Source organism: Vicugna pacos, chromosome 16 (assembly GCF_048564905.1).
Source record: "Vicugna pacos chromosome 16, VicPac4, whole genome shotgun sequence".
Classification (NCBI taxonomy): Eukaryota; Metazoa; Chordata; class Mammalia; order Artiodactyla; family Camelidae; genus Vicugna; species Vicugna pacos.
Genome location: NC_133002.1, coordinates 16,542,056 through 16,567,880, shown reverse-complemented (window position 1 = coordinate 16,567,880; position 25,825 = coordinate 16,542,056). Strand labels below are relative to the sequence as shown.

The window sequence follows — 25,825 nt, the reverse complement described above, 5'->3', positions numbered from 1 at the left end:
CGGGGACGTCGGCGTGCGTGCCGGCGCACGCGGGCGTCTCGGGCACGCCTCCTGGCCCGTGGAGGCCCGGCCTATCGGGCGCCGGGGGCGGGGCGTCCGGGACGCCGGGACGCCGGGCCGCAGTGCGCAGAGGACGCGGCGCCGCCATGTACCGGCTCGTGGGCTCCTGCCTGGCCCGAGGCCTGCGCGCGGCGGGCCGGTGCGGCCGGGGCCGCCCGGCGTGTCTGCTGCCGCGGCCGGCGGGGGTCCGGCCGCCCGGGCTGGACGTGCTGCCGGGTCGAGGCGCGCCGGGCGGCCGGGGCCGGGCTCTGCTGCCACTGCTGGCAGGTGAGGGGAGCGGGCCGGGCGGGGGCCGGGCCGCGGGCCGGGCCGGTGACCTCAGGGCCCCTTCCCGCAGCGCTCGCCTGGTTCTCGAGGCCTGCCGAGGCGGAGCAGGAGCGGGAGCGGCGGGGAGCCGGCGGGGACGCGGCTGAGGACGCGGCGGCCGAGGCGGAGGCCGAGATTGTGCAGCTGCTGAAGCGAGCCAAGGTGAGGCGGCCGGTGGCGCGTCCCCCGGGTTTACCGGAGACGGTGAGAGGAAATGAGCCAGAAGGAGGGTGGCCCGGAGTCAGGCGGGTCGTGCTTGCAGACGCCAAAGCCTGCGGCCCGACCGCCGCGTCTCGAGTGCGAGTGGAGACCGCGCCACAGGCGTCGCTTTTACTCAGACGGAGCTAGCAGGCAGTTTGGGGGTTGAAAGGCTTGTCTTAGAGACTTTCGCACGTGCGTGGCATCCAGAGAATGCAGCTTGGCTCTCTTCTTCCTAAATTCTTCTTTTCTGCATACTCACAATTTTTTCTTCCCGTCTCCATGTTTTCTCGCTTCTTGCATGGGGTTTTCTGCCGCCTGGATGCCAGTAGTGTCCAAACTTACGTTTCCAGATTGCTGCCGACGAACCTCCTCCACTCTGAGCCCCGCCCGACCCCCCGCCTCCCCCCACAGCCTCCCCCTCCCCCCACCAGCCTCCCCGCCTCCCCGCCACAGCTCCTACTTCACCTGCCCCAACCTAGCCTTTGGTTTTTCGTGCCTCCCGGACACATCCCTTCACCATCTTCTCTTTACTACCCAGTTTTTCAGCCGGGACACACTTTCTTAAAGGGGGTCCACCTGAAAACTTGTGATACCCAACTACCACCGCCCAATACACTTAAAGTCCAGCAACGAATCCTTTTTGGACTTTTCCACCAAATCCAAAATACTTCTCAGTCTGCCCCCTTTTCTCTGTCTTTCCTGCTCTCACCCTAGCCACACTGCCCTCGTGCCCCACTGCCTGCCATTCTCTCTGCAGCAGCCAGACTGATTTTTTAAAACTATAAATAGGATTATATCACGTCCTTGACCCCAAACTTTGAACGACTTCCTACTGCATTTATGATAGAATCCAAACTCCTTGCCGTGACCGTAAGGCTCTACACAGCCCACCCTGCATTGCTGCCTAATTGGCAGTAATCCTCTGCTTCACCTTCCTCCCTTCACGTGGGTTTCCTTTTGTTCTCTTCATCTTGTAGGGCCTTTGCTCGTTCCCTACTCTGTTTGGGTCATTTTCCCCACAGTTCGTTATTTGGTTGGCTCCTCATCCTTCTTACCTCAGTTTACCTGTCACTTCCTTGGAAGGCTTCCCTGACTCCTGTTTAGTGGAAGCACCTTGCTGTTCTTTTCTTTTGCTTTGCTTCAGAGCTTTTATCGTTAGTTGTAATCACGCTGACTTGTCCCTTGGGCTCACTTCTAGCCTGCAGGAAGAAAGAAAGGGGTGGTAGGGCCAGCAGCTTCCTTATATGATACAGTGTAAAAATTGCTTTCATTCCTGCTGCCTGTGTCTGGTGGCCAGAGCCTTGTCACACGGCCTCACGTCGCTGCAGGGGAGGCTGACCTCCCTTCACCATTGTAGACTTGATGCCTGGTGCACAGTAGAAGCTCGGTGAATGTCTGACGAATACATGAGCCGCTTCCTTGTCCGTACCGGCATACGTGGCCGTATCTGCTTCTGTCTGGTAGCACGTGCTTCTGCTTTCTTACAGCTCTTTTTACATTATTTTCTCTTTCCAGTTGAGCATAATGAAAGATGAGCTGGAAGAGGCAGAGCTGCTTCTGCATGACGCTCTTCGCCTTGCCTTTAAGAGCAACAACAAGAAGGCCGTCACCTACACTTACGACTTGGTAATTCTAACCAGTCTGAGCCACTGACTATGAGGGTGAATGCCAGAGGAGGGTGGTTAGTGCTCCTGGTTAACATTCCTGACTAGCAGGGTGTCCTAAAGCCTGCTTTGTTTTTATTAAGTTTCTTTTAGTTTCAGTTTTTATTACCCTTGGGGTGTCATTTACAAGAAGTCTCAATCCCAGACAGAGAAGAAACAAACAGAAAAAGAAACAAATGGCGTTAGTATTTGTTTCTTCAGTGACTAGTGGGTCTCGGTTTGGGTGTCCAAAGCACACGCAGGTATTTACTCTCACGCCGCAGCGGCACTTTGCTTCTGGCAGACTAGGAACGTACTTTTCTCTCTGGACTATCTTTCTAGTTAGAGGGTGAAAGCAAAGGGGGGGTCTAGCATAAAGATTTTAAAATAAGAACTGTTAAATAAGATGTTCTAAACTGAAAAACAATTTGTAATTTGCTTTCAGATGGCTAACCTAGCGTTTATACGGGGTCAACTTGAAAATGTAAGTAAATCACTTTGTAATAGCGTGAATTTGTGAAGGACTAGTCTCAAGGGACCTCTGTTAGAGTACACGCTAAGCTGCTGTAACAGAGAAGCCCCCAAATACAGTAACTCAAGTGAAAAGGGAAGTGTATTTCTCTTTAACACATTAGTCTAGAGGCAGCTAAACACTGAAGGGGGGAGGTACCTCTGCTCCATGAAGTGGCCCAGAAGCCCAGGCTCCTTCTGAGATGCTTCGTCTTCATGAGGGAGCTGGCTCACCTCCAGCCTACAGGAGGGAAGAAAGAGGGTGGAGGGCCAGCGGCTTCCTTATATAAAGTATGATTTAAAGATTCTTCACATTCCTTTTGCCTGCATTTCTTGGGCACAGCTTCATCATATGACCACACCTAACTGCAAAGGAGGCTCGACCTGGTGAAAATTGAAGAGACTAACTAAAAAGATGGAGAGGACAGTGACTGTTAGGGGATAGTTTGCGGTCTCTGCCACAGTGGGTTTGGATGAGAAGTTAATTTCTGAAGTTGGTTTTTACTCATTACAGAGTAATCGTTAAGGTGCCCAGAGGATGTGAGGTCCTGACACTTAATCTGTTTTCCCACCCAGATATTTTGTGTGTGTGTTGTGTTTGTCAAAGAACGGTTCATCAGACTAGTACCTAGAACCCGGGTCATAGAGATAGGAGGCCCAAGGAAAACAAAACTCTCTTCCTTATGCTTTTAGGCGGAAAAGCTTTTTAAAGCAACCATGAGTTACCTGCTCGGAGGGGGCATGCAGCAGGTGAGGACCTTTCTTCGGAGCAGCCCAGCTGAAGCCGTTCTTGAAGTAGTCTTCTTCCTAGCAGCTCTGCCCAGCCCCTACGGGTGCTTTGGCCAGAGGGCTGGGTTTCCCCTAAGACCAATATGAAAATTGCCAGTCTTCCACTCACCAACAGCTTGGTGCCTGAGGAACTCGCAGCTGCCTCGGTCCTGCAGGAGGATGAAGACTGGTTTTCAGGCCAAAGTCGGTCTAAAAGTTGATCTGAAATACTCTGTGAGGAAATTTTATTTGTCTTGAATTTCCTTAGTTTTTCTTTTCCCAACAGGAAGACAATGTGATCATTGAAATCTCCCTAAAGCTGGCCAGTATTTACGCTGCTCAGAATAGGTAAGCATAGTCAGAGTCTAGGTGTTGCAGCCAGGCAGGAGGGCTGTGGGTCGAAAATTTTGACCCTGGGATGTTACATAATTTTCATTTACCTGTTACCCATCTGAGTCACCAAAGCAATTGGGTGTTGGGTGGGGAGGGTATAGCTCAGAGATAGAGCGCATGCTCAGCATGCACGAGGTCTTGGGTTCAATGCCCAGTACCTCCATATAAATAAATAAATAAAAACCTAAGTGTCTCCCCCTAAAAAAACAAAACAGAATAATTGGGTGTCACACTCATAGTGTTCCATTTCTCATTTTTGAAGTCTTGAGTGCTTCCCAGGTTCACCCCTGCTGTTTCCACCAGCCTGCCGAGTGGGGCGTGCAGCCCTACCCCTCTGGCCGCACTGTGACAAAGCTAGTCACGTTTTCTGTTCCTGCTTGAACTGGGGAGGAAATTACAGTTAGAACTTTAGTTCAGCTCTTCCTAGAAGAGGAGGGAGCAGTGTGAAAGCTGCTGGGTAATAGGCTTTGAAGAAACCATTTTGCTGGTGTAAGTACCAAACCAGGGTGTGGAGGCAGGCAACGAGAGAGTTGCCGCAGAAGTGTCTGTGGCTTGTTCTGCGGGCGGTGTTTAAAGCATGTGGAGGCAATGCGGAGGGAGGGAGATGCCTAGGGACAGGGACGGGCCTTCAGATGAGTAGGACAGGAAGTCAGGGCTAATTTTACAGCACTGGCTGAGTCTGATTCTTGCAAAGAACAATCCACCTGCTGCACAGGAAGGGCTTTAGGAAGTAGTCCGGGTGTGCGCCAGAGTTGGGGCGTGCTGCTGAGAGGCCCGGCGCCCTTCGTTCTCCAGGTGGGCTCAAAGAAGAAACACTCAGGATGTAAGAACTCCTAGGGAATTACATTTTGGGGTGAGTTTGAGGGAAGATCTATGGTGGGTCTTCCTTAGGTTCTCAGTTGCTGAAGAAGCGGGGTGCTGCGGATTGGGGAGACATCAGCCTAGTGCCCTGGAACTGGTCCCTGTGGCCCTCGAAGTCGGCTCCTTCATTCTCGGTGGGACCCGCTCAGCCTCCCGGCGTTTGGTTGGTCACTAAATGGGCCAGAGCCTCTGAGGGCCTCTGACTTGGAGCCTTTCGAGGAGCTTTGAGGTTGGTCTGTGTCGGGGGCACTGTAGCTGAGTCCGTCTCCATGAAGGAAGGAGTAAGACAGGACTGCGTGTTGGTGGGGTGTGAAGCCCTAGGTCCCGAAGATGGGACCGCTGGAGAGTAAGACAAGGCCTTGGCCTCTCAGGAGGCAAAAGCCGTGTGGTACCCATCGGTAATCACCCCATAAGTTACTCTGTGCTCTCCTCGGAAAGGTTTTTTTTTTTTTTTTCGTTTTATTTCACAAGAGAAGCATGAGACCAGAAAACATGAAGCCACATTCCGAGGCTTAGAAAGGCTTAGAAAGGCAGGCAGGAGGGGAGTTGTGTACAGACCTATTGCTCCGACTTGGAGCAGCTTGTGGGCAGCCGCTTCCACCCCATGTCCTGGTTGGGTCGGGGAAGCTTGTGTTCTTCTGAGAACAGAGTAGAACCGTGGGGTCCTCTGGGAAAGACGGGAGGCGAAGGGGTGAGCTTGCTAGTGTCACTTCTGGTGAGCAACTAGAGCCAAAACGGAAGAGGGAAAACCAGGGTTGAGCTTCTGGACGGAGAGGGAATTTCTGTCATGTTTCTGTGCGTCTCTAGAAACCAGCAGTTGACACTTGTTCTGCCCGGAGCCCATCTGCCTGCTGCCTGGGTGTCCCCTCCAGTTGACTGAGGGGCCCTACAGTTGGGCTAAATGCCTTCCAGTGCCGTAGCAAGGAGTTCCATTCTGTAAAAGAAACTTGCATCATAGTGTAAAACTAATGAGCCTCTCAGGAAGGTGAACGAGGTCGACAGTTAGGATCCTCACCGCAGGGGCCTCGCCTCGGTTCGCACTGGCCTCACGTGGAGCCGGGGTGAGGGACAGGCTGGCTCCCTTAACTTCTCGTGGGAGGTGACGAAACGGCTGGCTGTGTTGGTTACTGGAACTACGGCAGCGTTCCTAGCTTGCCTTAAGTTACGTTAAACACGTGACTTTAAAAAAAAATTTTTTTTCGATAAATGGCAAATTGATACCCCTTCGAAGCTTGATTCAAAAACCTCTTCCCGCCTTACACTTGGCAGTGCTCAGAGCCAGGCTGGGGGCGTGAGGACCGGGGAGGAGTCGGAAAGGCGAAGGCTCACTGGTGTCTGCTTTACAGACAGGACTTGGCTCTTGCTGGCTATGAATTCTGCATTTCAACTCTAGAGGAAAAAATTGGAAGAGAAAAGGAATCAGCAGAAGACGTCTTGTCAGGTAGGGAAAACTGGCTGCTTTCTGGACAACTGCCTTTTTTTTTTTCTTTTGTTGCAAAGGGCTTTACTGTTCGGCTGCGATAAAGGAAAGGGAAAGGTACCTGAATTGGAAAGAAAGAGTTGCCCATTTTGGAAAGTAAGTGGCTGCTTTTAAAGTCTCAGAGGGTTTGGAATAAGATGTTTTGTCTGAATGACCACTGTTTTTGTGTGTCTGTTTTTGACCCTGTGGCGATGTGTTCATGATTTATCTGTTGACTTTTATTATATATAATCTCTGGGAAATCGGGGAGCAGAAGGGGGAAGTTCTTCCCCTTATCTCTTGGTTCAGCTGCCAGTCCCAGTGCTAATTAAGTACCTCTCAGCCCCACGCATCCACCCAGATCTAAAAGGTGAAAGGAAGCTGGTCTGTCAGTTCATCGTCACGGTGGGTGGAGGGGCAAGGAGGGTCACTTGGGACAGAAAGGGACAGGCAGGGAGCTCTCTGACTCCCAGGGTTTCTCAGTATGGTTTGCAGCATTGCAAATTTCCAGATGTAGCATTCATTCAGTGACCCTGCGTCCACACTTCCTGTTTGGCCAGAGCCAGCAGGGTGCTAGGGATACAGCGGCCAGTCTGTTGTCCCTAAAGCGACATATATGCCTTGGAAGAGTTGTCTGTGCTCAGTGGCCTCCCAGTCCTCCCTGGAACACAACCCCATCACTCCACCGAAGCCCCTAACCAAGGTCACCAGCGCGCGGTCCTTTCCGACTCTGCCTCCTAGCAGCTCTAACCCAGGTTATTCCTGTCTCCTACTGGAGACACTGTACGGACACCTCACGGGCCACTCTAAAGTCAGCGGGCCTCAGGGCTGTCTGGGGCCCACTTCTCTTCTCTCTCCCCTCACACCCTCGGAGATAGTGTTTAGTTCTGGGCCTTTAAATAGCAGTTTTCCATCTTCAGCCCCAACCGCATGTGAGCTGCATACTTTGTGGGTAAGGTTATTTCTCTGATGTCTTGGCTTGAATGCTTAATGGCCATCTCGTTTAATGTGCCTGAAATGGGTCTTCTGATTTCTGCGCCTCACAAACTTGTTTCTTTCTGGGCAGCCCCATTGGTAAATGGCACCACCATTCACCCAGTGCTTTGGCCAAGACCCTGGGTCATCTGTGATGTCTCCCTCACTCCCCACGTGTAGTTCATCAGCAGGTTATAGCGAAGCTACCGTCAGAGTAACCACGTCGGACCACGCCTGGTCTTCTGCCCTGCTGTTCCGGGCCCTCACTGCTGCTTGCCTGGACACCTGTAACAGTCTCCCTGCAGGTTTCCTGCTTCGCTTCATTCCCACACGGGATCTGTATCCACGCCTCAGGCAGAATGCTCTTTTAAGAACTCCGTGCCTTCGCATCACCTTTAGAATAAATTCAGGATTCCTGTGTGGCTCTGCAGGGCCTTGCATGTTGTGCCCCCACTTGCCTGTTCCATGGCACCCACTGCTGCCCTCCCCTTGCCCTTCCATCTTCCCCACCAGGATGTCTCGCTGTCTGTGCTGCAGGCTCACTGCTGTCTCAGGCCCTGTGCCTGCTCTGCCCTCTGCCTCCGTGTCCCGTCTCCATGGCCAGCCTGCATGGCTAGTGGACCTCCCTAGCCGGTTATCTCTTCCACTCCCTCATCTCTGGTCCTTCGTCGCGCTTGAAAGCAGGTGTGTGCTGTGCGCTTGGGTCTGTGTCGCTGCTGAACGTAGGTCTTTGTTCAGGTGTTTGTGGTGTCTGTCTTCCCTGTCAGAGGGATAGACGTCGCCTGTTTTGTTCACTGTGAGATCCTGGGAACCTGGAGCAGGGCCTGGCACGTAGCAGGCTCAGGAGTCCCTGAGTGAAAGGGCAGAGGCCCAGCAAGCACAGATGCTGACCAGGATGTGAAGAGTCAGTGCAGCACGGGATGTTTCCTTGAAGTTCACGGAAGAGGCAAAAATGAGGTCCAGCTGTTGCACAGGTCACTTCTGAGCTGTCCACACCCTATGCATTGGCTGTAGACTCTTGAGAGTAGAAAATGGTCTTTCCTTACTCAGAGGTAACACAAGGGCATTGAAGAAAATTTTGAATAGTATTGAGGAGAAAATAAACAAAGACCCCCCACGAGCCTCCCGAGAGCTCCAGTTCACGTCTCAGTGTGTGTCCTCCTGGGCTCATGTCCCCTGTGCTGCTGCCGTCCTGGGAAGCAGACCAGGGCTCACTGTGTGCATCAGTTGTAACCTGGTTTTTATTTTTAACTTAGTAACATATTGGGAAAGCACTTTTTTTTTCCCTCAGGTGAGGGAAGTCTTGTCAGAAGAAACCAATTTCTATTATAAACATTTTCACATTTTCCTAGTTATGCAGTAAAGGAAATGTGTTACATTCTTAATCTTATTTTTTCTAAAGAAATACAGTCCTTCAGTTTTGAACAGAGCCAAGTCCATTGTCAACTTCATGTGCTTTTTTATTGACATGACTGACTCCACCCCAAGGATGTATTACTACAGATCACATAAACATTTGCTCATTTTGTTCCTTGTAATGTGGATATATATGTAATTACTGAGGCGATGACCCTCAAATTAAGTGAAAACGGTCTAGTTAGGAGGAGCCTAATACTCTAAAGTATGTGGATTAAATACAGGTATAGAACAAGGGCTGAATGATACCAAAATACAGACAGTGATCGTCTCTGGTGGTTAGACTTATAGGTGATTTGTTTGTGGTTTTCTGAACATTCTGTGGTTTTTTGCACGTTTTTATTTTTCTTTTAAAAATTACTTTCTAATATTACCTGTATAGTATAGAAAGCCAAAGATTATTGTAAGACAATTTAAAAATAGCATTTTCAAATAAATAAATTAATTAATAAATATAGCATTTTTTTTGCCCCACCTGTTCTAGAGTCATTTTCAACTCTTAATCAGTTTCTCCTGGTATTTTCCTTCATATTCCTAAATAACAAATTATTATTTCTTGATTTAGTTTTAGAATCTATCGACTCTGAAGGTCTGTCACAGTTTCGAGGTGTGTCTGCATTACCACGTACACAGTATGGTAGTGTTAGCTGCTGAGCCAAGTCGCATGGCTGCCTAATGAATATCTTTTGTGTGCAACCTTTGTCTTCCTCGGCAGCCAGTAGTCCACTACGTTTTCGGTTGTTGCTTGTTCTCTACATACATGGCAAATTCTTCTCTCGCCCTGGTGCTTGCTTTCACCCTCAGCGTCTCTGGGGTGTGAGTTGGCGCGGCTGGTCTGTAGGCATTGTCTTCACCTGCCTTTCACGTGCTTAGTCATTTACCACTTTTTTCTCTGCTTTTCATTTCACTTGATTCTTCTCTTTTCTGTGTTGCTTTGTATCTTTTTCATCCTTTAACTTTGACTTCAGTGGTGTTTTGGGAGGGAGTGGTGGTAGATGCGTGTGTTCAGTCCCGAATGGTGGATCCGCACAGTAGCCCAGTCTTCTGTTCCAGGATATAAGGTCGCGTCCAGATCTGTTTCCTTAGGACAGATTCCTAGCACTGAAATTGCGGGTCAGTTAGCACATTTCACGGTTGTAGATGACTATTGCAAAGTTGCCTTAGAAGGGACTGTATTTATATTCATATTTTTTGATTCTGTTAATTTGTTTGCTTTGTGACTTTGATCAATCCTTATGTGTTTTTTGATCCTCAGGATGGAATTAAGAATACTCTCTCGTAGGACTGTTTACAGGAATGAATGAGTTAATATGCATAAAGCACTTAGAACAATGCCTAACACATAGTAGCTACTCAAAAAATGTTGCTCATTATGCAGTTTCATTGTCTTGATAAGGCACAGCACCCCTGCTCCCCAGAACTCGCTGGTTTTCATAACCTGTTAGATTGATGACGCGGCATTGATGAATTAACCAGCATTTCTTTGGTCATCAGTGAGGTTGGTACTGTTTTATAAGATTAATTCTGTCCTGTTGGGTTTTCTTTTCCATTGTCTGCATCTGTAGAGTTTAGAGTTGCTAATTTAGAAGAAATGTGAAACTAACGTTGTGTGAAGAGTAAGGAGAACAGGCAGTAACCCAACGGTGACAGTTCCCAGAAGCCACCCCCCCCCCGCCGTGCGCCGGCCCCACCCAGAAGCCCCACTCCCCACCCCGTGTGCCAGCCCCGCCCCAGCACCCCAGAGACAAAATCTTCATCATTCCGTCGTTCTCCTTTAGTTTTACCCTTGAATCCCTTATGAAAATATTGTTTCGTTTTTGTGTGTTTCTTTTAAAAATTGATACAAATTAATCACCCAGTATGGCTTGCACAAGTATTTAATATTTTTGGAATTAGATCTGAATTCACTTATGTTTATTTTCTTTGGTTTTTTAATTATTAATAAATCTTAATTGAGTAACTATTCAGTGGTAAGTATTGTTGTGGGACTTGAACAGAGGCACTCAAGGCAAAAAGTCCCTGTTCTTCTGGAGTTTAATGTGTAAAAAGGGGTTTTTCAGCTTTGAAATCAGAGAAATATTCACTCATCCTTCTAATTTTCTTTTTCTTTCTTTTGAAACAGTTTTAACATGTAACTTTTTAATGTATCTTCGGTTTATTTTGGTGTGAGGTTGGTAATCTTAAAGCTAATACTGTATCATCATTTTGTACTTATAATGTATTAGTGTATGCTTTGGTTTCTTGTGGGGCTTTCCATTCTGATTTATTCATCTGATGACTCGAAACAGTGTATGTTTCAATTACATGTTACCATTTGAGTTACACAGTAATAGAGATCTCACATATACTTTTGCAAAATTTCTTCCCATTTTGTTTTCAATTTTCACATGAATTTTAGATATTTTTCACATGAATTACAAATCATTTTGTCAGGTCCTCAGAATGCTTTGAGTCTGAATTATTAGATTTGTGTTATATTTATGAATTAGTTTGGGGAGATTGCCATCTGAATAAGTTAGTATTCGATTGCAAATAGCAGAAAATTTCAGCTAAATTAAGTTAAACAGTAAGGATCCTGTTACCCGTGTGGCCGGCAGTTCAGTGGAAGGGGCTGGGCTGCAGAGTTCGGTGGTTTAGGGCGCCTTGAAATCCTGAAGGCTTGCACATTCCTTCACGCAGATGTGACAGCTGTTTTGTTACACTTGATTCTGAGCGGACACCTTACCAAACTATTTGCTTTTCAGTTGAGATTCATGCTGTTTCCGGGAAACATTTGGGAAATCATGATAATTGATTCCTTTCAGATGGTTATACTTATGCCCCGCCGCCTGCCCTTACTAAGTTTAGTTCATTGGCCATAGCTTCAGGACATTAGGTAACCGTGGTGATGGACAACTTTGTTTTATATCTAACTTCAGGTGCCAAATTATGAGTAGATTTATTGTGTATCTAGAGCAGATCAGGCTTGCTAATAGTTGGTTAACTGTTCAGTGTCCTGCTGGATAATATTTAATGCTGATGTTTTACTTAGAACTTCCGCGTTCATTTTCTCATGTGAGACCTATAGTGTATTTCTTGGGCCTCTCACTGCAGGGCCGTGTTAGTGCGCTGACGTGAATCGGGGTGCTTTCTGCTGTTCTCTTCTGTGACGGGTGTGGGCCTGCTCTAGCCCCTGGAAGCTGCAGGATGTGTGACGCCATATGAGGCAGATCTCCTTTAGAGCGGATTCTTTGTCAACTTTTTTCTTCCTTCCTTGGTTGCTCATGCATTTGAGTTTCTTCCATTTTCTTGACTTGATTTCAGCACCACGGACAGTGCCAAGCATACAGCTCAAATACCTTGACTGCGGAGGTGAAAGAATTTTGGAGATCTGTATTTTCCTAGAAGAAACATTCTTAGGAATTATATTTTTAAAGCATAACTTCCCAGTATTCTGTAACGTAGTCAAGATCATATTCCTTTCTGGGTTTTGATTTTATGAATTTATTTAATCTCTATAAGAAACTTTCTATGTTGATTTCTTCCTCTTTCCCTTGAAATGAAAGGTTCATTCATTTTCATATTTCAAGTAAATCAAAACATTTCTGGGAAGTTGAAGTATTTTTGGTGGCATATTTGGTGTCATGCGTGTTTGAAGTCTGGAGCCTGATTTGAATTCTGGCTTTTCCACTGACAGCAGTGTGACTAGACAAGTCACTTCTCTCCCCAGTTTCCTCACCCTTAAAACAAGCATGATAGTGGAACATGCGTTACAGAGCTGTCACGGGAGTTGAATGCTCTAGGATTGTGACTGGTAGTCACTAACTGTTAGGGAAGAGTTTGCTGGAACGTGATGTGTTTATTAACCTAATTTATCAGCAGGTTTAGCTCCTCTATATTACAGTTACTACTCTGTTATGAAGGGCCTTCCTGACTGTTCACAGCTTCTCCTGGGGTTTTTTTTTTCAATTTTGTTCATCTCTACAAAGAGCCAACTTTGGGTTTCATTTTTTTCCCTTTTTTTTTTTTCCTACCTCACTTACTTCCACTCTGATCTTTCATATCTCTCCTGCTTGCCTTGGGTTTCCTTTGTTCCTTCTCTAGTTACTAGGTGGAAGGTTTGGGTTATTGATTGAAGGGTTTTCTTTTCTAATGCAGGCATTTACAGCTATAAATTTCCCTCTGTTGCTTTAGCTGCATCCCGTAAATTTTGGTATGTCGTTATTTTCACATATCTCAAAATATTTTTAAATTTTTCTTGTGATTTCTTCGATCCTCTGGATATTTTGGAGTGTATTGGTTAATTTCTATGTATCTGTGAATTTCCAAAATTTTTCTGTTGTTGATTTCTAAGTTCATTCCATTATGATCAGAGAACACGCTTTGTATGATTTCGGTCCTTTTACTCCTCACTGACACGTGTTCCATGGCCTGGTGCGTGATTTACCCTGGACACTTGGGTGTGAGTTTGGGAAGCGGTGTCTGCCTTTCTTGCCGGGTGGGGCGCTCTGGTGACGTCAGCAGGTCTGGTTGGTTCATAGCGCTATTCAAGTTTTCTATATCCTTGCTCATTCTGTCTCATTCTGGGCAGAATTTTTGTTTTTGTGGTTTTTTCTTTCTACATATTTCTATCCTGTTTAAGGACTTTTGGGTATACATTCTTCATTGTGAATTATTCCTTCACCAGAAAAGTGACTTTTTGTCCTACTTAAGGCATTTGTCACAAATTTAGTTTTACGTCATTGACTGTATCTTACTTTGAAACTTTTTTTTGTGTATATGTATATGTGTATTTTTTGAAGTGTAGTCAGTTTATAAGGTTGTGTCAGTTTCTGGTGTACAGCACAATGCCCCAGTCATACATGAACACACACATACTCGTTTTCACGTTCTTCCTCACCATAAGTTACTACACGATACCAAATATGGTTCCCTGTGCTGTGCAGTATGAACTTGTTTATCTGTTCTGTGTGTATCAGTGTCTGCAAATCTCTAACTCCCAATCCCCCCACCCCCACCGCCGGTAACAAGTTTATTCTCTGAGAGTGTTTGTTTTTGCAAGTAAGTTTGTCTTTTTTTTAGATTCCACATGTAAGTGATATCATATGGTATTTTTCTTTCTTTCTGGCACTTTGAAACTTTGAGTCATTTTGTTTTCAGTGTGTGTTCTGGAGAAGGCTATGTCTGGATTCATTTAACTTAATCTGAGTATCATTGTCTTGTGTTAGAGAACTTTAAAACCTATTTAAATTAGTATTGAAAGTGATATTTGGTGTAATTTTTTGCATTATAAGCTTTCCATTTTTGTTACTTGTCTTCAGATCACTCTTACAGGGACTTCTTCGTCACTAAGCCTCCACTTACATTTTGGAAGGAAGGCATATTTGGAAGGTTTCCAGTTCTGTTAAGGGTAACCTAAAAATTACATTGAGACATATTTGACCGAGAAAAGTTTGTTTTCACTTTGTTCTGCAAGATGAGAGGAGTGCAGTTCGATAGTCTTCCTTTCCCCACGTTTTTCTCTGATCAGGAATTTTAGACCTAGTGGGATTTATTGCAGTTAATTTTGAAGCCAAGTTATTTGACTCGTTTAGTGGACAGCACGTCTTCTCCTGCCTGGTGACTGTGTAGACGTCGGAAGTTTTTTAGTGCAAGGTTAGGGGATGAGTCTGTGAATTCTGTGGTCTGTGGGGAGCCTTCGTGTGTAAGACTCCCCGTGAGCTCGCGCGCCTTAGATCGCTGCGCGGTTCGTCCTCGCGGTGGTCTTTGGTTCGGCTTTGACGGCGTCGCTCGTCTCCGTGTTGGCCTCTCTCTTCTCTGTTCTATAAGATAGATGTGCTCCCTCCTCCCTCAGTTTTCCCATCTGTATTTTGGGAGTGTTTCCGGTGTGGTGTGTATTCCACGTTACTGACTTATTCAGAAAAGTGAGTTCTGTGCTTTTCTTCTGGTGGCTTTTAAAATTTTTATTTATTATTATTTTTAAGATTTCAACCAAAAATAAAGTGTGGAGACTAACACTGTGTCCTCCCCCTCACCTTTGCCAGGTCTGTTTTACTGTATGTGCTTCAGATGATGATTTTTTTTTTCCCCTAAATTTAAGCCCCTCCTCAATATAACTCCTAATTCTGGATCTGGTTTTGGTCTTTATCGTTCTTATGCCGATTTATTGTGTGTGTGTCAGTAAACAGCTGGACTGACATAGTTTCCAGCTTCCCATGAGTTTCGGTGTCGTACTTTACAGCTGTCTTTGCAGTGCATTTTCACTCGTGATGTTGTTGAGGTTTATCCTTGTTGACACTTAAAGCACCAGTTTTTTTGTTTTTGTTTTGTTTTGTTCTGTTTTTAGCACAAGGGCCCTTTTTGCCTGCCAAGCTTCTGGGTTGCATCTGTCCAGAAGGGATAACGTCCTCTAATTAGTGCCCTGGGTGGACTTGATGGAAAGCAGTGATTCATGCTGGTCGTGTTCCGCTGTGTGCATGCACTTCCTCCTGCCGCTGGACATGGATGGAGGTTCTGCTTGTTTTGCGGTGGAAACAGTACCTTTTGAACATTCCTGGACCTGTGTCTCAGCACAGGTGTGGAATGTGCCCCGGGGCTGGGCCTGGGAGGGGGTTGTTGGGTGCGGATCCTAGGGGTTACCAGGTTGCTTGTCAGCGTGCTTCTGCCAGCTTACGTTCTCACTGTGTCAGCATTCTTGTTGCCCTGTATCTTTGTTGTTACTGGACTTAAATTTTTGGCCGGTCTGGTGGGTGGGAAGTGGAACATCATTACGGCTTCAGTGTATGTTCCTCTGATTTCTAGTGAGATACAGAACGTCTTCTCATGTATTTATTGTCCATTCAGATTTCCTGTTCTGAAAATTGTCTGTTTATATCCTTTGCCTTTTTTTTATCTCCCCTGCCAAGAAGGGGGAAATTAGGTTTACTTCTTTATTTTTAGAGGAGGTGCTGGGGATTGAACCCAGGACCTTGTATATGCCAAGCTTGTGGTCTGCTACTTGAGTTATATCCGCTCCCCACCTTTGCTTTGTTTTGTGTATGTTTGTCTTTTTGTTAATGATTCGTGAGAGTTCTTAATGTATCCGAGCACCGTATATTTTGTTGGCTGTATTCTCTGTGGCCTCGCTTTTCACTGCGGGGCATTTGACAGACGTTGAATGATTAATTCCATTGAATGTAATAGAATCTTTTGATATTTTATAGTTTGTACTTTCTGCATCTTGTTTAATAAAATCCTTTAATACTCTCCAGTAGAAAGACAGTCTTTTCTGAGTATTTGGCTTTTTCACATTCAGTCTTCAGTTACCTGGAGTTTACTTTTAACACGGTGTGCGGTGGTGGTAGGACTTCTCCTTAAGCCCAGGTGTCAGCGCGGGCCCGTCGCCCGCCCCCCGTTCCTCGCTGGTTTGCGATGCCATCTCTGTTGAGCTGGCAGAAGTCCATGGAGCGCCATGCTGTTGCTTCTGCAATTAAAATTAACTTTTGCTTTCATCTTGTTTTCTTCACATGTGGTTGAGTGCCTTTGTGTTTCTCATTTTCTTTATTTTTGTATGTCCACTCATTCAGCCGGGAAGTACTGACTGAGTGGCTGTCACACACCAGGCTCATGACCAGGCAGATCACAGCTGTGATGAAACACGGTCGCTGCCTTGCGCAGCTCAGTTTCTAGTGGAGGAAAAACAGTAAACACAATCCACTCGGTTATCATCTGCCCATAGATGATTCAGGGCTGTGCAGAGGGTTTATGAGGAAATAAGTGTATAGGGGATATACTGGGCACCGCGGTATTTTACCGAGGGGTCGGGAGAGGCCCAGTTGGGGAGAAGCCTGAAGAACAGGAGGGAGCAGGCCGCGCGGCCAGCTCTGAGGGGAGGCGCTCACGGGCAGAGAGGGGCCAGCGCCCGGCCCCGCCTAGTTTGCAATCTGGGGTTTCTCTGCTATCAAAAGTTCTTGAGGGCAAGGCCCTCTTGTTATTGTCTGCTGATTCTCATTTCTGATGCATCTTCATGCTTAGTAACTTGGGGTTATAAATTCACTTTCCGTAGGGTTTTAGGAATGAGTCCCTAGCAGAGTTTTATTTGTTCCACATCCGTTCCAAGCCTAAATGGACTGTGTAAATGTAGGCATCAAACTGCACGTGGCGCAGGCCTGTGAGACAGATTTCCATGCAGTCATTTCCCCCCCAGCTCCTGGCTTGGCCATCAAGGCTTCACGTGTAGCCAGTGGTGATCACCCTGGCTTTATGCTGGGGCTTCAGATCTGTCCTCTGTTCTCACTTGTGGGTCAGAGATCACTCCCCCTGCCCCCCGCCCCCAGCCAGACTGCACCACCGCAGGGTCAGCTGCGCTTTCTACTTTGGGTTTAGCTGACTCCGGATTTCGGCCCTTGGGACCGCCTTCTCCCGGGAACTCAGCTGTGCATGTGAAAGGATGTTATGATTTATCTAACATTGGAAGCAGAAGGGTTTTCAGACTATCAGTCATACAATTGGAACCAGAAGCTCCTTCCATTAATACCAGTACTGGTCTCAGGGAAGGCTGATGGGGTAACCAGTTAGCTAGTGGGATTCCTCTTAGCAGAAATTCTAGGGTGTTCCTGGGACATGAGTGGCAAATGCCTTTGGTCTGAAGACCCTGTGGGCTTTCCTAGATGATTATTGGTGCCTGGAGGGTGAGCTAGATGCTTGTGCTCGAGTTTTCCTAAGTTAGAGATTTCTCTTATTGATGGAGAATCCCTTTCTCTGGTTTGTAAGTGCCTGTCATGGTTCCAGTGCCTTACCAGAGTCCATTTATTTATTTATTTATTTACTTACTTACTTACTTACTTGTGTTTGTAATTGAGGTGTAATCAGTTTACAATGTGGTGTCAATTTCTGGTGTAGAGCACAATTCTTTAGTCATACGTGAACATACATATATTCATTTTCATATTTTTCACCGTAAGCTACTGCAAGATATTGAATGTATTTCCCTGTGCTATACAGTATAAACTTGTTTATTTTATATATACCAGTCAGTATCTGCAAATTCAAACTCCCAGTTTATCCCTTCCCACCCCTCCTCCTTCCTGGCAACCACAAGTCTGTATTGTATGTCTGTGAGTCTGTTTCTGTTCTCTATATAAGTTCATTTGTCTTTTTTTTTTTTTTTTTTTTAGACTCCACATATGAGTGATCACTTACGGTATTTTTCTTTCTCTTTCTGGCTTACCTCACTTAGAATGACATTCTCCAGGGCAATCCATGTTGCTGCAGATGGCATTATTTTATCATTTTTAATGGCCGAGTAGTATTCCATTGTATAAATATACCACAACTTCTTTATCCAGCCATCTGTTGATGGACATTTAGGCTGTTTCCATGTCTTGGCTGTTGTAAATAGTGCTACTATGAACATTGGGGTGCAGGTATCATTTTGAAGTAGGGTTCCTTCTGGGATTCCTGGGTCACATGGTAAGTCTATTTTTTGTCTTTTGAGGAACCTGCATGCTGTTTTCCACAGTGGCTGCACTAAACTGCGTTCCCATCAGCAGTGTAGGAGGGCTCCCTACCAGATCCCTTTTAGTCCGCGTTCACGCAGCCTGTCTGATGCGCTGACGCAGCAAGCACACCGGCTGTTCGTGGTGCTCCTGGAATCGGGGCTGCTCGGTCACCTCCTTAGCACATCCGAGACTTCCGTTTGCCGATGTTTGTAGTGAAACTTCTGTGATGAACCTTGTTTCGTAGACTGATTTCAAGTAGCTCATCCTTTTCTCTTCGAAATCATTTGTGAAAAAGAATTACTCATAATTAAAGCTCAAAGCAGTAAGTGTGCCCTCCCCCCCTCAGATCAGATAGCACCTGAGGGGAAGCTCTGTTCGAACAGCCCCAGTTTGGTTCTCAGCTGGTTTCGGCTGATTGTTCTTGTCTAATTTCTGGCAGTTTGTATATGAATACTTAAGGAACCATGTTTTGTTGCTCGTTAGAGAAGGAACTCTTTGGAGTGCTGAAGGTTTTGTTGTGGAATCTACTTCTCCCTCGGTCCTGTTTTTAGAGAAGTATATTAAAAATATTTCCATTTTTCATGTTACTGTGATTAGAATGTGCTGTGAATTTAAAACGTATTTTCTTGTTAACAGTGAAAAAATATTGCAGCTATAATCTTACCTCATTAATTATTCTTTCTAAGAAGCCTCACCATCCTTCTATTCTCATTAATTTCCATCACTGATAGCAGGGGTGAGAATTTTCCACCAGAATTACTTGTCAATTGATTCTTGTACTTTTGAATTACAGTATTAAATATAAAATGTAAAAAGAGTGTACTTTTTTAAAGTGTAGAAACATTTAAAGAGAATACAAATTCCAGAAACACAATTCGGCAGTCTTTTTTGAAACTTAGTTTCCATGATTGGAAAGATGATTTTATACATTGTTTTGTGATATTTTTGCTATATGGTAAACGTTTTTGTCTTTAAATGTTCTCAGAACATGGATTTTAGTGGCTGGGATTTTAAATCTGTTGCAGATTACCTTCTTGGGTGTTTTTTGTCCTTGAAGAGACAGCTCTGTCTCCTTGTTAACTGGGTGTGTCTTCATTGCATCATCTCAAGGCGGTGTGCATCCTAAACCGCTACTTGATGCGGCGTCTTCACGTGTGGTGTTTATTTGGTGCAATCTTACGTTTTGCTTTTTTATATTGGTTATATTTATCCGTAATTTTTATTTACATTTTTTGAAAATAGACTTGTAAGGTGATCTGTTGGAAACCACTCCTCATTTGATTTTAAGAAAATGGTCATGATTTACTTTGTCTACATGACTAGGCCGAAGTAAGCCTTAAGGCCTTTGGGCCTGTGCTTGAAGAAGAGTTGGGTGTGGGCCTTTTTCACCACCTGTCGTCATGTCAGTAGACGTTTCCACTTGCCCTGCTTTGTTTAGACTGACTTCGGTAACTGGTCACACTGCTGTCCTCTGGTGACATGGTCTTTAAGTTCTGTGTGCTGTTTGTAAGTCTTCTGGAACCTTGACGGTGTGGAAAGAAAGGGATTTAATATGAATGACACGAGTGACACGCTGGTGCCTGAGCCCGTCTGAACGCCTTCACTCGGGCGGCTGATAGTTCTGTCACTTGGTTATCTGAGGGAGCCTTTTTTCAAGTCCTTCATGAAACATCGACCTGGGCTGCTGGCAGATCCCTTTGATCTGCTGTCACTGTTTCCACGTCGTGGGTGTCGTCCCTGCAGGGGCTCCCGGGTGCAGCTTGCTCTTCCGTGGCAGGAGGTGTTTCAAGTTTGTTGTGCTTCAGACGTCACGTGGCCAGTCCTGTCAGGTGTTGAGAGGTGCGACATTGTTGCAGCCTTTATTACTGCTCTTCAAGAAAGTGGACTAACTGTTCTTTAAGTGTGGCTCGTGACTTTCCACTTCAGGGTTAAGTGTTCTCTGGTTTCTTTCTGTGTTGCCTTTTCTGCATTGTAAACCTTTTTCATCGGCCCTGGGCTTTGTCCTTAACTATTCGTCTTTGAGTTTGTCACCTGTTTCTGGTAAATATTATTAGTTTCAAACTAAAATATTATTCTACGTTTTAATCTACATGTAGGTGCAGTCTTAAAATGTAGGGAAAAGTTGGTGATTTAATTGTACGTTGCAAAATTGTAACAAAATTGATTTATAAGAAATACATATTTTGTTATTCACATGAGCTGAACTTATTTCTCACATGTACGTCTGTCCACAGTTCCTGCCTCCCAGCTCCCCAAACCCTTGGGATTTTTTAAGAGTTGAGCGTGATAAAGGCCTTTTGTTATGTTAATGAGGTGGCCTGGAAAGCACCTAAGGGTGGGGGCTGGTGGCCAGCGGACTGTGATTTAATCAGTCGTGCCTTTGAAATGCGGCCTTGAAAAAACCCAGGGTTGTACTGGGGAGCTGCTGGGGCCCCGGGCCTCCCTCCTGTCTGGTTCTTCCTGAGTCATGGCCTTTAGTGACTGGCCATCTGGTAACCTGCGAGCTGCTCTAGCAAGTTAATTAAACCTGAGAGAGTGGGTCGTGGGACGTCCTAATCTGTAAGCAGTCGATCAGCCTGGCCCTGCGGACGGTGTCTGTAGTTGGGGGGTGGGGGGCGCAGACCTGGAGGGCTGAGCCCTTAGCCTGTGGAACCTCTGGGCGGGCAGTATCAGAATTTAGCTGAGTTCTTGGATGCCTTGCTGGTGCTGACTGCCCACTGGTATAGAAGCACCCCCTTCCCAGCACACACATCTGGGTCTCGAACCAGCTCAGACGTCAGCCCACCCGTCACCTCTGACAACGAGGCTGAGGGCAGGAGTGAGTGGCGGGAGGTGGCAGGCAGTGTGGGCCCTGTGTTGCTCAGTCACATGTGGGCTTGGCGACCGGGGGTGGCCGGGTGGGGCGGCCAGTCCTCCCTGTCTCACTTGTTACGTCCCAGCAGTGCTCTGTGTCCTCCTTAGTGGAAGAGAAGGCCGACACCCAGCTCCTCCTCGGCATGTGCTTAGACGCCTGCGCGCGCTACCTGCTGCTCTCCGAGCGGCCGTCGCGGGCACAGAGGATGTACGAGAGAGCCCTGCAGATTTCTGAAGAAATCCTAGGAGAAAGACACCCGCAGGTAAGGGAGGGGAACAGGAGGGCTGGGAAACAAAGGTTACATAAGTTGGGGGGTTGAGCTGGGAAGAGGTGAGCCACAGCGGCCCCGGTGCATCAGCTCCTCGGCAGTCTGCTCCTGACCCCCTCCCCGCAGCTGCTTTCACAAAGGGTCTGATGCCGCGGGTCAGCGGCTGGGTCTGCCCGGTATGTTTCATGTGAGGATTGGTTTGCACAGCACGGTACTTTGGGAAACCGAATCTTTTGAAGATCTTGTGAGAACAGGGTGACATTTGAAGATCCTCACCTCCTGAGCCCCACAGGCGAAGTGCGGGGGGAGGCAGGAGAGAGGAGGCGACTGCGTGAAGCAAAATGAAAAGCATCCTTTGGGAGCTCAGCACAGCATGCAGCACGCACTGCACTGAGGTCGTCTCTCTGTGTCTCTCCTCTGTCAGATTAAGTTCTTAGAAGTGAGGAATGGATTTTGTGAAACCTCGGTGCGCCCGACGCAGGCCACACACCCTGTAACTGGACTGAGCATGTCCCGGGGCTGGTGCGCGGGGCAGGTCACTGGGCTACGAGTTATCTTCAAGAAGGGGATTCAGCGCAAGACTCCATAAAGGAATAGCATTGAGAAGCAAGACAGCAGATACGGAATCCAAATCCCCAAGGCCTAGAACCCGGGCCTAAGGCATGGCTTCCGAGGAGAGGAGTCAGGCCTGCTGGGCTCAGTGCCAGAACTGTAACATTCCGTGAGAATCTTCCTAAAAGCAGTGATGTACTTCTTCTGGGTGAGCCTCAGGGTCGCCACGAGAACGCCGTCACCGGCAGGCTCTGGAGGCGGCTCCGAGGGCCTGGCCCGAGTGCGGCGGGGCTGTGCTCTGCAGCTCCTTGCTGCTTCCTTCCGCCTGGGGCTTCTGCTTTGACAGCTGGGCTAGTTAGCAGTACTCACCCTGCTTCCTAGTCTGCAGCTTTGTCGCATTGCAGAGGGTGGAGCTGATGCATCCACTGCGCAGCGTGAGGACCACGTCGCTGGTGGAGGCCAGCGTCCCTCCCTCAGCTTCTGTGGGGTGCTCAGAGGGATGAAATCTTCCGTGTCTGTTCAGTTTGTTAGACTCCAAGTTAACGTTAGATCTGTGTAGGTGGTTTTTTTTTAATTTTTTATTGATTTATAATCATTTTACAATGCTGTGTCAAATTCCAGTGTAGAGTGCAATTTTTCAGTTATACATGAACATACATATATTCACTGTCACATTTTTTTCTGTGAGCTCCCGTAAGATCTTGTGTGTATTTCCCTGTGCTGTACGGTATAATCTTGTTTATCTGTTCTGCAATTTTGAAATCCCATCTATCCCTTCGTGTAGGTGTTTTTTTAAAGAAGCAGCTGTCTGGTTTTCTTCTTTTGTCTAGACCATTGTGCTGATGAGTGACCTGGCGACCACCCTGGATGCGCAGGGCCGCTTTGACGAGGCCTGTGTTCATGCGCAGAGGGCATCGGATCTGGCGAGGCAGATGGAGCATCCTGAGCTTCACGTGCTGCTCAGTAATCTGGCTGCAGTCCTCATGCACAGAGGTGGGGCGCAAGGGCGTGGGCCCCATGGCTTTAGGGCGGGTGTCGCTGGATATGGAGACCTGGGAAGTGGCGTCCAGGGAGCGCAGGGGGCTGTGAGGACGGCACAGCCCGGGGCGCGTCTGTAGTCCCGTGCTAGCCTGTGAAGCACCAAGGTCACGGACATTTCAGCAGCAGTCGTTAGCGCCTGAGTTCTGTATGCTTTACACACTGTGCACACGCAGCACAGTGTCTGTCACAGTGCGCTCAGGAGGCTGGTGTGACGGGCTGTGCCAGGCTGCTCAGGGCCTCGCCTGTGCTCGGAAACCTGGAGTGACGGTCTTTCCTCCACGTGCCACCGTCTGGGAGGTCCCGGCCGGTGGGGTTGCAGCTGCCCCAAGCCAGCTTGTCAGGCGGGAGAGGTGAGGCCGCAGAGGCCTCCCGCGGGGAACTGGGTCTGCGCTGCCACCCGGGCTCTCTCTGGAGTCTCTCAGGATCACTTTGAAAACATGCAGCTTCTCCTCCTCCCTTGTCTCCGGGTGATTTCAGAACAATACGCACAAGCAAGAGAACTCTACCAGGAAGCCCTGAAGCGAGCGGAGCTGCGGAGAGATGAGCTTTCCGCCCAGCACATCAGGGAGGAGCTGGCCGAGCTGGCGAGGAAGAGCAGGCGTCTGCTGTAGTCTCCGCAGGCCCCAGGCTGCCCCCGTGGTAACAGCTGGGACTCCAGGCTCAGGGCGCCCAGATCAGCGGCTTCAGTCCTTGGTCCTTGACACTCAGGTTCCCTCAGCGTGGTCCTGGGGAGGACGAGCTGTTGGGCACTGCTACTCTTGTTTTTTAGAGAAAACTTTGACCCCCAACTGGTTTTGCTTCTAAGGGTGGGTGTCAGTTGGTGCTTGCAGCTGGGGCCCGCGGTTGGTGGGGTGCTGGCCCGCCTGACTGCAGGCGAAGGGGGCGGGTCACCCAGGCATCTCGCTGGAGGTTCAGTCCATTGATTGGCTGCCACCTCTTCTCTGACGTTATCAATACCTGGCAGACAGCGCTCCCTGCCTCTTGCCCAGGGGGACTGTGGTGAGTTACCTTGTCTTCTAGTCTTTCTCATGAAGCCCAGGGTGGGGTCTGACGCAGAAAGGAGGGCAGATGGTATCTTGGCTTGCCGCCAGGTTTTAAAGTGGGAATTAGCACTTGAAAGCGTAGCACCCATTTGATTTTATAAATGAAAGTCGGCCATTGGTTTCTGTGAAGGTCTGGGTATATACAACCGTGAGGAAAGGGATGAGAGCCTCCTGCTGCCCGTCTCTGAGCACCCGCTTCTCCACCCCTCGGCCACGCGCTGTCTTCGGAGCGTGCTGCCCGGGCTGCACCCCAAACCTCTGCCTCAGACTGGAGCCCTCGGGCTGTGAGCCCCACCCCCCACCCATAATCCCGACACGCGGTCCCCTGACCTGGGCCAGGCCTTGGCTGTCTGGGTTCAGGTCTGTGTCCTCCTGTGTGAAGGAAGGAGCAGGTGCGATCCTCTCTTGGCCGTGGGGGATGGATCTGGCTGACGGCCTGAAGTAGACAGGCTGCTGTGTGGAGAGGCCTTTAGCCCACTGCCTCAGAGGATGTGCAGTGTAGAAACGCAGGTGCATAGACGTCTTCACCCCAGCAGGTTTGCGGCTCCTCTGGGTACCACGAAGGGGCGCCATTACTGCTCGGATGCCGGTGGGGATGTGAGCGGGAGGGAGAAGCTGGTATTCCTGGTTCCTGTGTACATACTGGAAGAATCTTTTTATAATAAACTGGAGACTCCACAGCCGTACTAGACATATTCCATCTTGAGTTTTTCATGAAAAATAAGTAAAAACAAAATACAGGGATTAGATTAAAACCAGTCTCTTACATTTTGCAGATGTAGTTCCTTCCCGCTTTGCCTGACCCAGCTAAGTCCTTCACTCGAGTCTAGGAGAGAAGCCGTAGCTCAGACTGAGTTTCAGGGGAACCCAGTCTTAATTTATTGGCGATTTAAAAAAATTGTCAGCTACTCACCTTCTGCCTTGAGGGTGTTTTTTGCTGTTTCGCAACTGTAGGAGTTACTGAGAGTGAGATGTTTTTTTTCACTCCAGGTTTTATTGAAGAATTTTTGGCTCACGGTCCCAGGGCTGGAAGAACTGTAGGCGTTTTCAGAAAGACAGCTCTGCACATGGCGCTCGTTGCACTGCTGTGCGGGCAGCAGGACGAGGACTGACCCTGTACTGACTGGGCTGAATTCAGAGGTGGATTGTGAAAAGTAGTGTACATTTTTGAACTATTTCACTAGAGTTTTCAGGGCATAAATGTTTTAAGATAGGATCCCCCAGCATACCAGAGCTCAAGCATTATGAATCTTCTCATAAACGTGCACTAGAAATTGGCTGTCAGGACGCTTCTGTGCGCGGTGTGGGGAGACGTTAACTTAGTTCTGGGCGCTAAAAAAAAGACCCACTGGTGAGGCTGTAGCTTCAGGACACGGCCTGCAGAGTCACGCCCCAGGTCACAGCTGACCTCGCCAGGCCCTCGTCGCGCTCGGCACTGTGCAGGGTGTTTCGGGCCTCCATGTCCAGATGGCCTGCTCCTCAGGTGCACCAGGTGAGCGTTCTGTTCTGCTGTTGTCCGCAACTGAAACGTGACAGTGGATTTCTCTCCCCCTTCTGGGATCTCCTCTGGATGACAGCAGTGAAGGCAGACACACTGATGAGGAGGGGTGAGTAGCTCACAGCTGCTCCCTTTCCCTTTGGGGTCCTCGAGTGGAGCTGCTGAGGGGGCATGACTATGACACTAGTCATAGAAAAACAGCATCTCTTTGGGACAGCTGACAATGTAAATTATTAAAATCTGTAACAGTACCAGTACCTAAAATAAATTCAACAGAAAAGTTACTGTTTTTAATTCACATTAAAACGTTGTGTGTGTGTATATGTATTTGTCATACCAGCTTTCCAGGTGGCAGGCTTCTGGTGGCTGCACCTGATCTGAAGCTTGCTTTGAGGACCTCGAGCACAGGAGAGTGCAGCAGAGTGACAGGAGCGAGGGGCCTGAGCGTGAAACAGGTGTGGGTTTATGGCCCTGTCTTAGGTGCTCATTTAACTATGTGGGCAAAGTCCTGAGCCTGCA

At 47.8% G+C, this 25,825-nt stretch overlaps 1 protein-coding gene across 4 annotated transcripts; it reads left to right on the top strand.

The window, feature by feature from the left end:
- Window positions 1-97: 97 nt before the first annotated feature.
- On the top strand, window positions 98-24,503 carry TTC19 (tetratricopeptide repeat domain 19). Of its 4 annotated transcripts, none has more exons than XM_072938461.1 (10): window positions 98-327; window positions 398-528; window positions 2,083-2,193; window positions 2,656-2,694; window positions 3,414-3,470; window positions 3,775-3,836; window positions 6,243-6,318; window positions 20,990-21,166; window positions 22,555-22,717; window positions 23,243-24,503. In XM_072938461.1, the coding sequence occupies exons 1-10, from the start codon at window positions 147-149 to the stop codon at window positions 23,374-23,376; spliced, it is 1,131 nt and encodes a 376-aa protein (XP_072794562.1). In that variant the 5' UTR covers window positions 98-146; the 3' UTR covers window positions 23,377-24,503. The 4 variants fall into 4 exon arrangements, with proteins under 4 accessions (XP_072794562.1, XP_072794563.1, XP_072794564.1 ...); XM_031685913.2 differs by lacking the exon at window positions 6,243-6,318 and adding an exon at window positions 6,089-6,183 and having other exon boundaries at window positions 99-327; window positions 21,012-21,166; XM_072938462.1 differs by lacking the exon at window positions 3,414-3,470.
- The last annotated feature ends 1,322 nt before the right edge of the window (window positions 24,504-25,825 follow it).

Bases quoted from the DNA above. Each gene is read 5' to 3' on its own strand.
- TTC19 (XM_072938461.1), top strand. From the start codon at position 147: ATGTACCGGCTCGTGGGCTCCTGCCTGGCCCGAGGCCTGCGCGCGGCG. The intron at 3,471-3,774 runs GTGAGGACCTTT...TTTTCCCAACAG, and splicing joins TCGGAGGGGGCATGCAGCAG to GAAGACAATGTGATCATTGA. The intron at 6,319-20,989 runs GTAAGTGGCTGC...GTTACGTCCCAG, and splicing joins AGAGTTGCCCATTTTGGAAA to CAGTGCTCTGTGTCCTCCTT.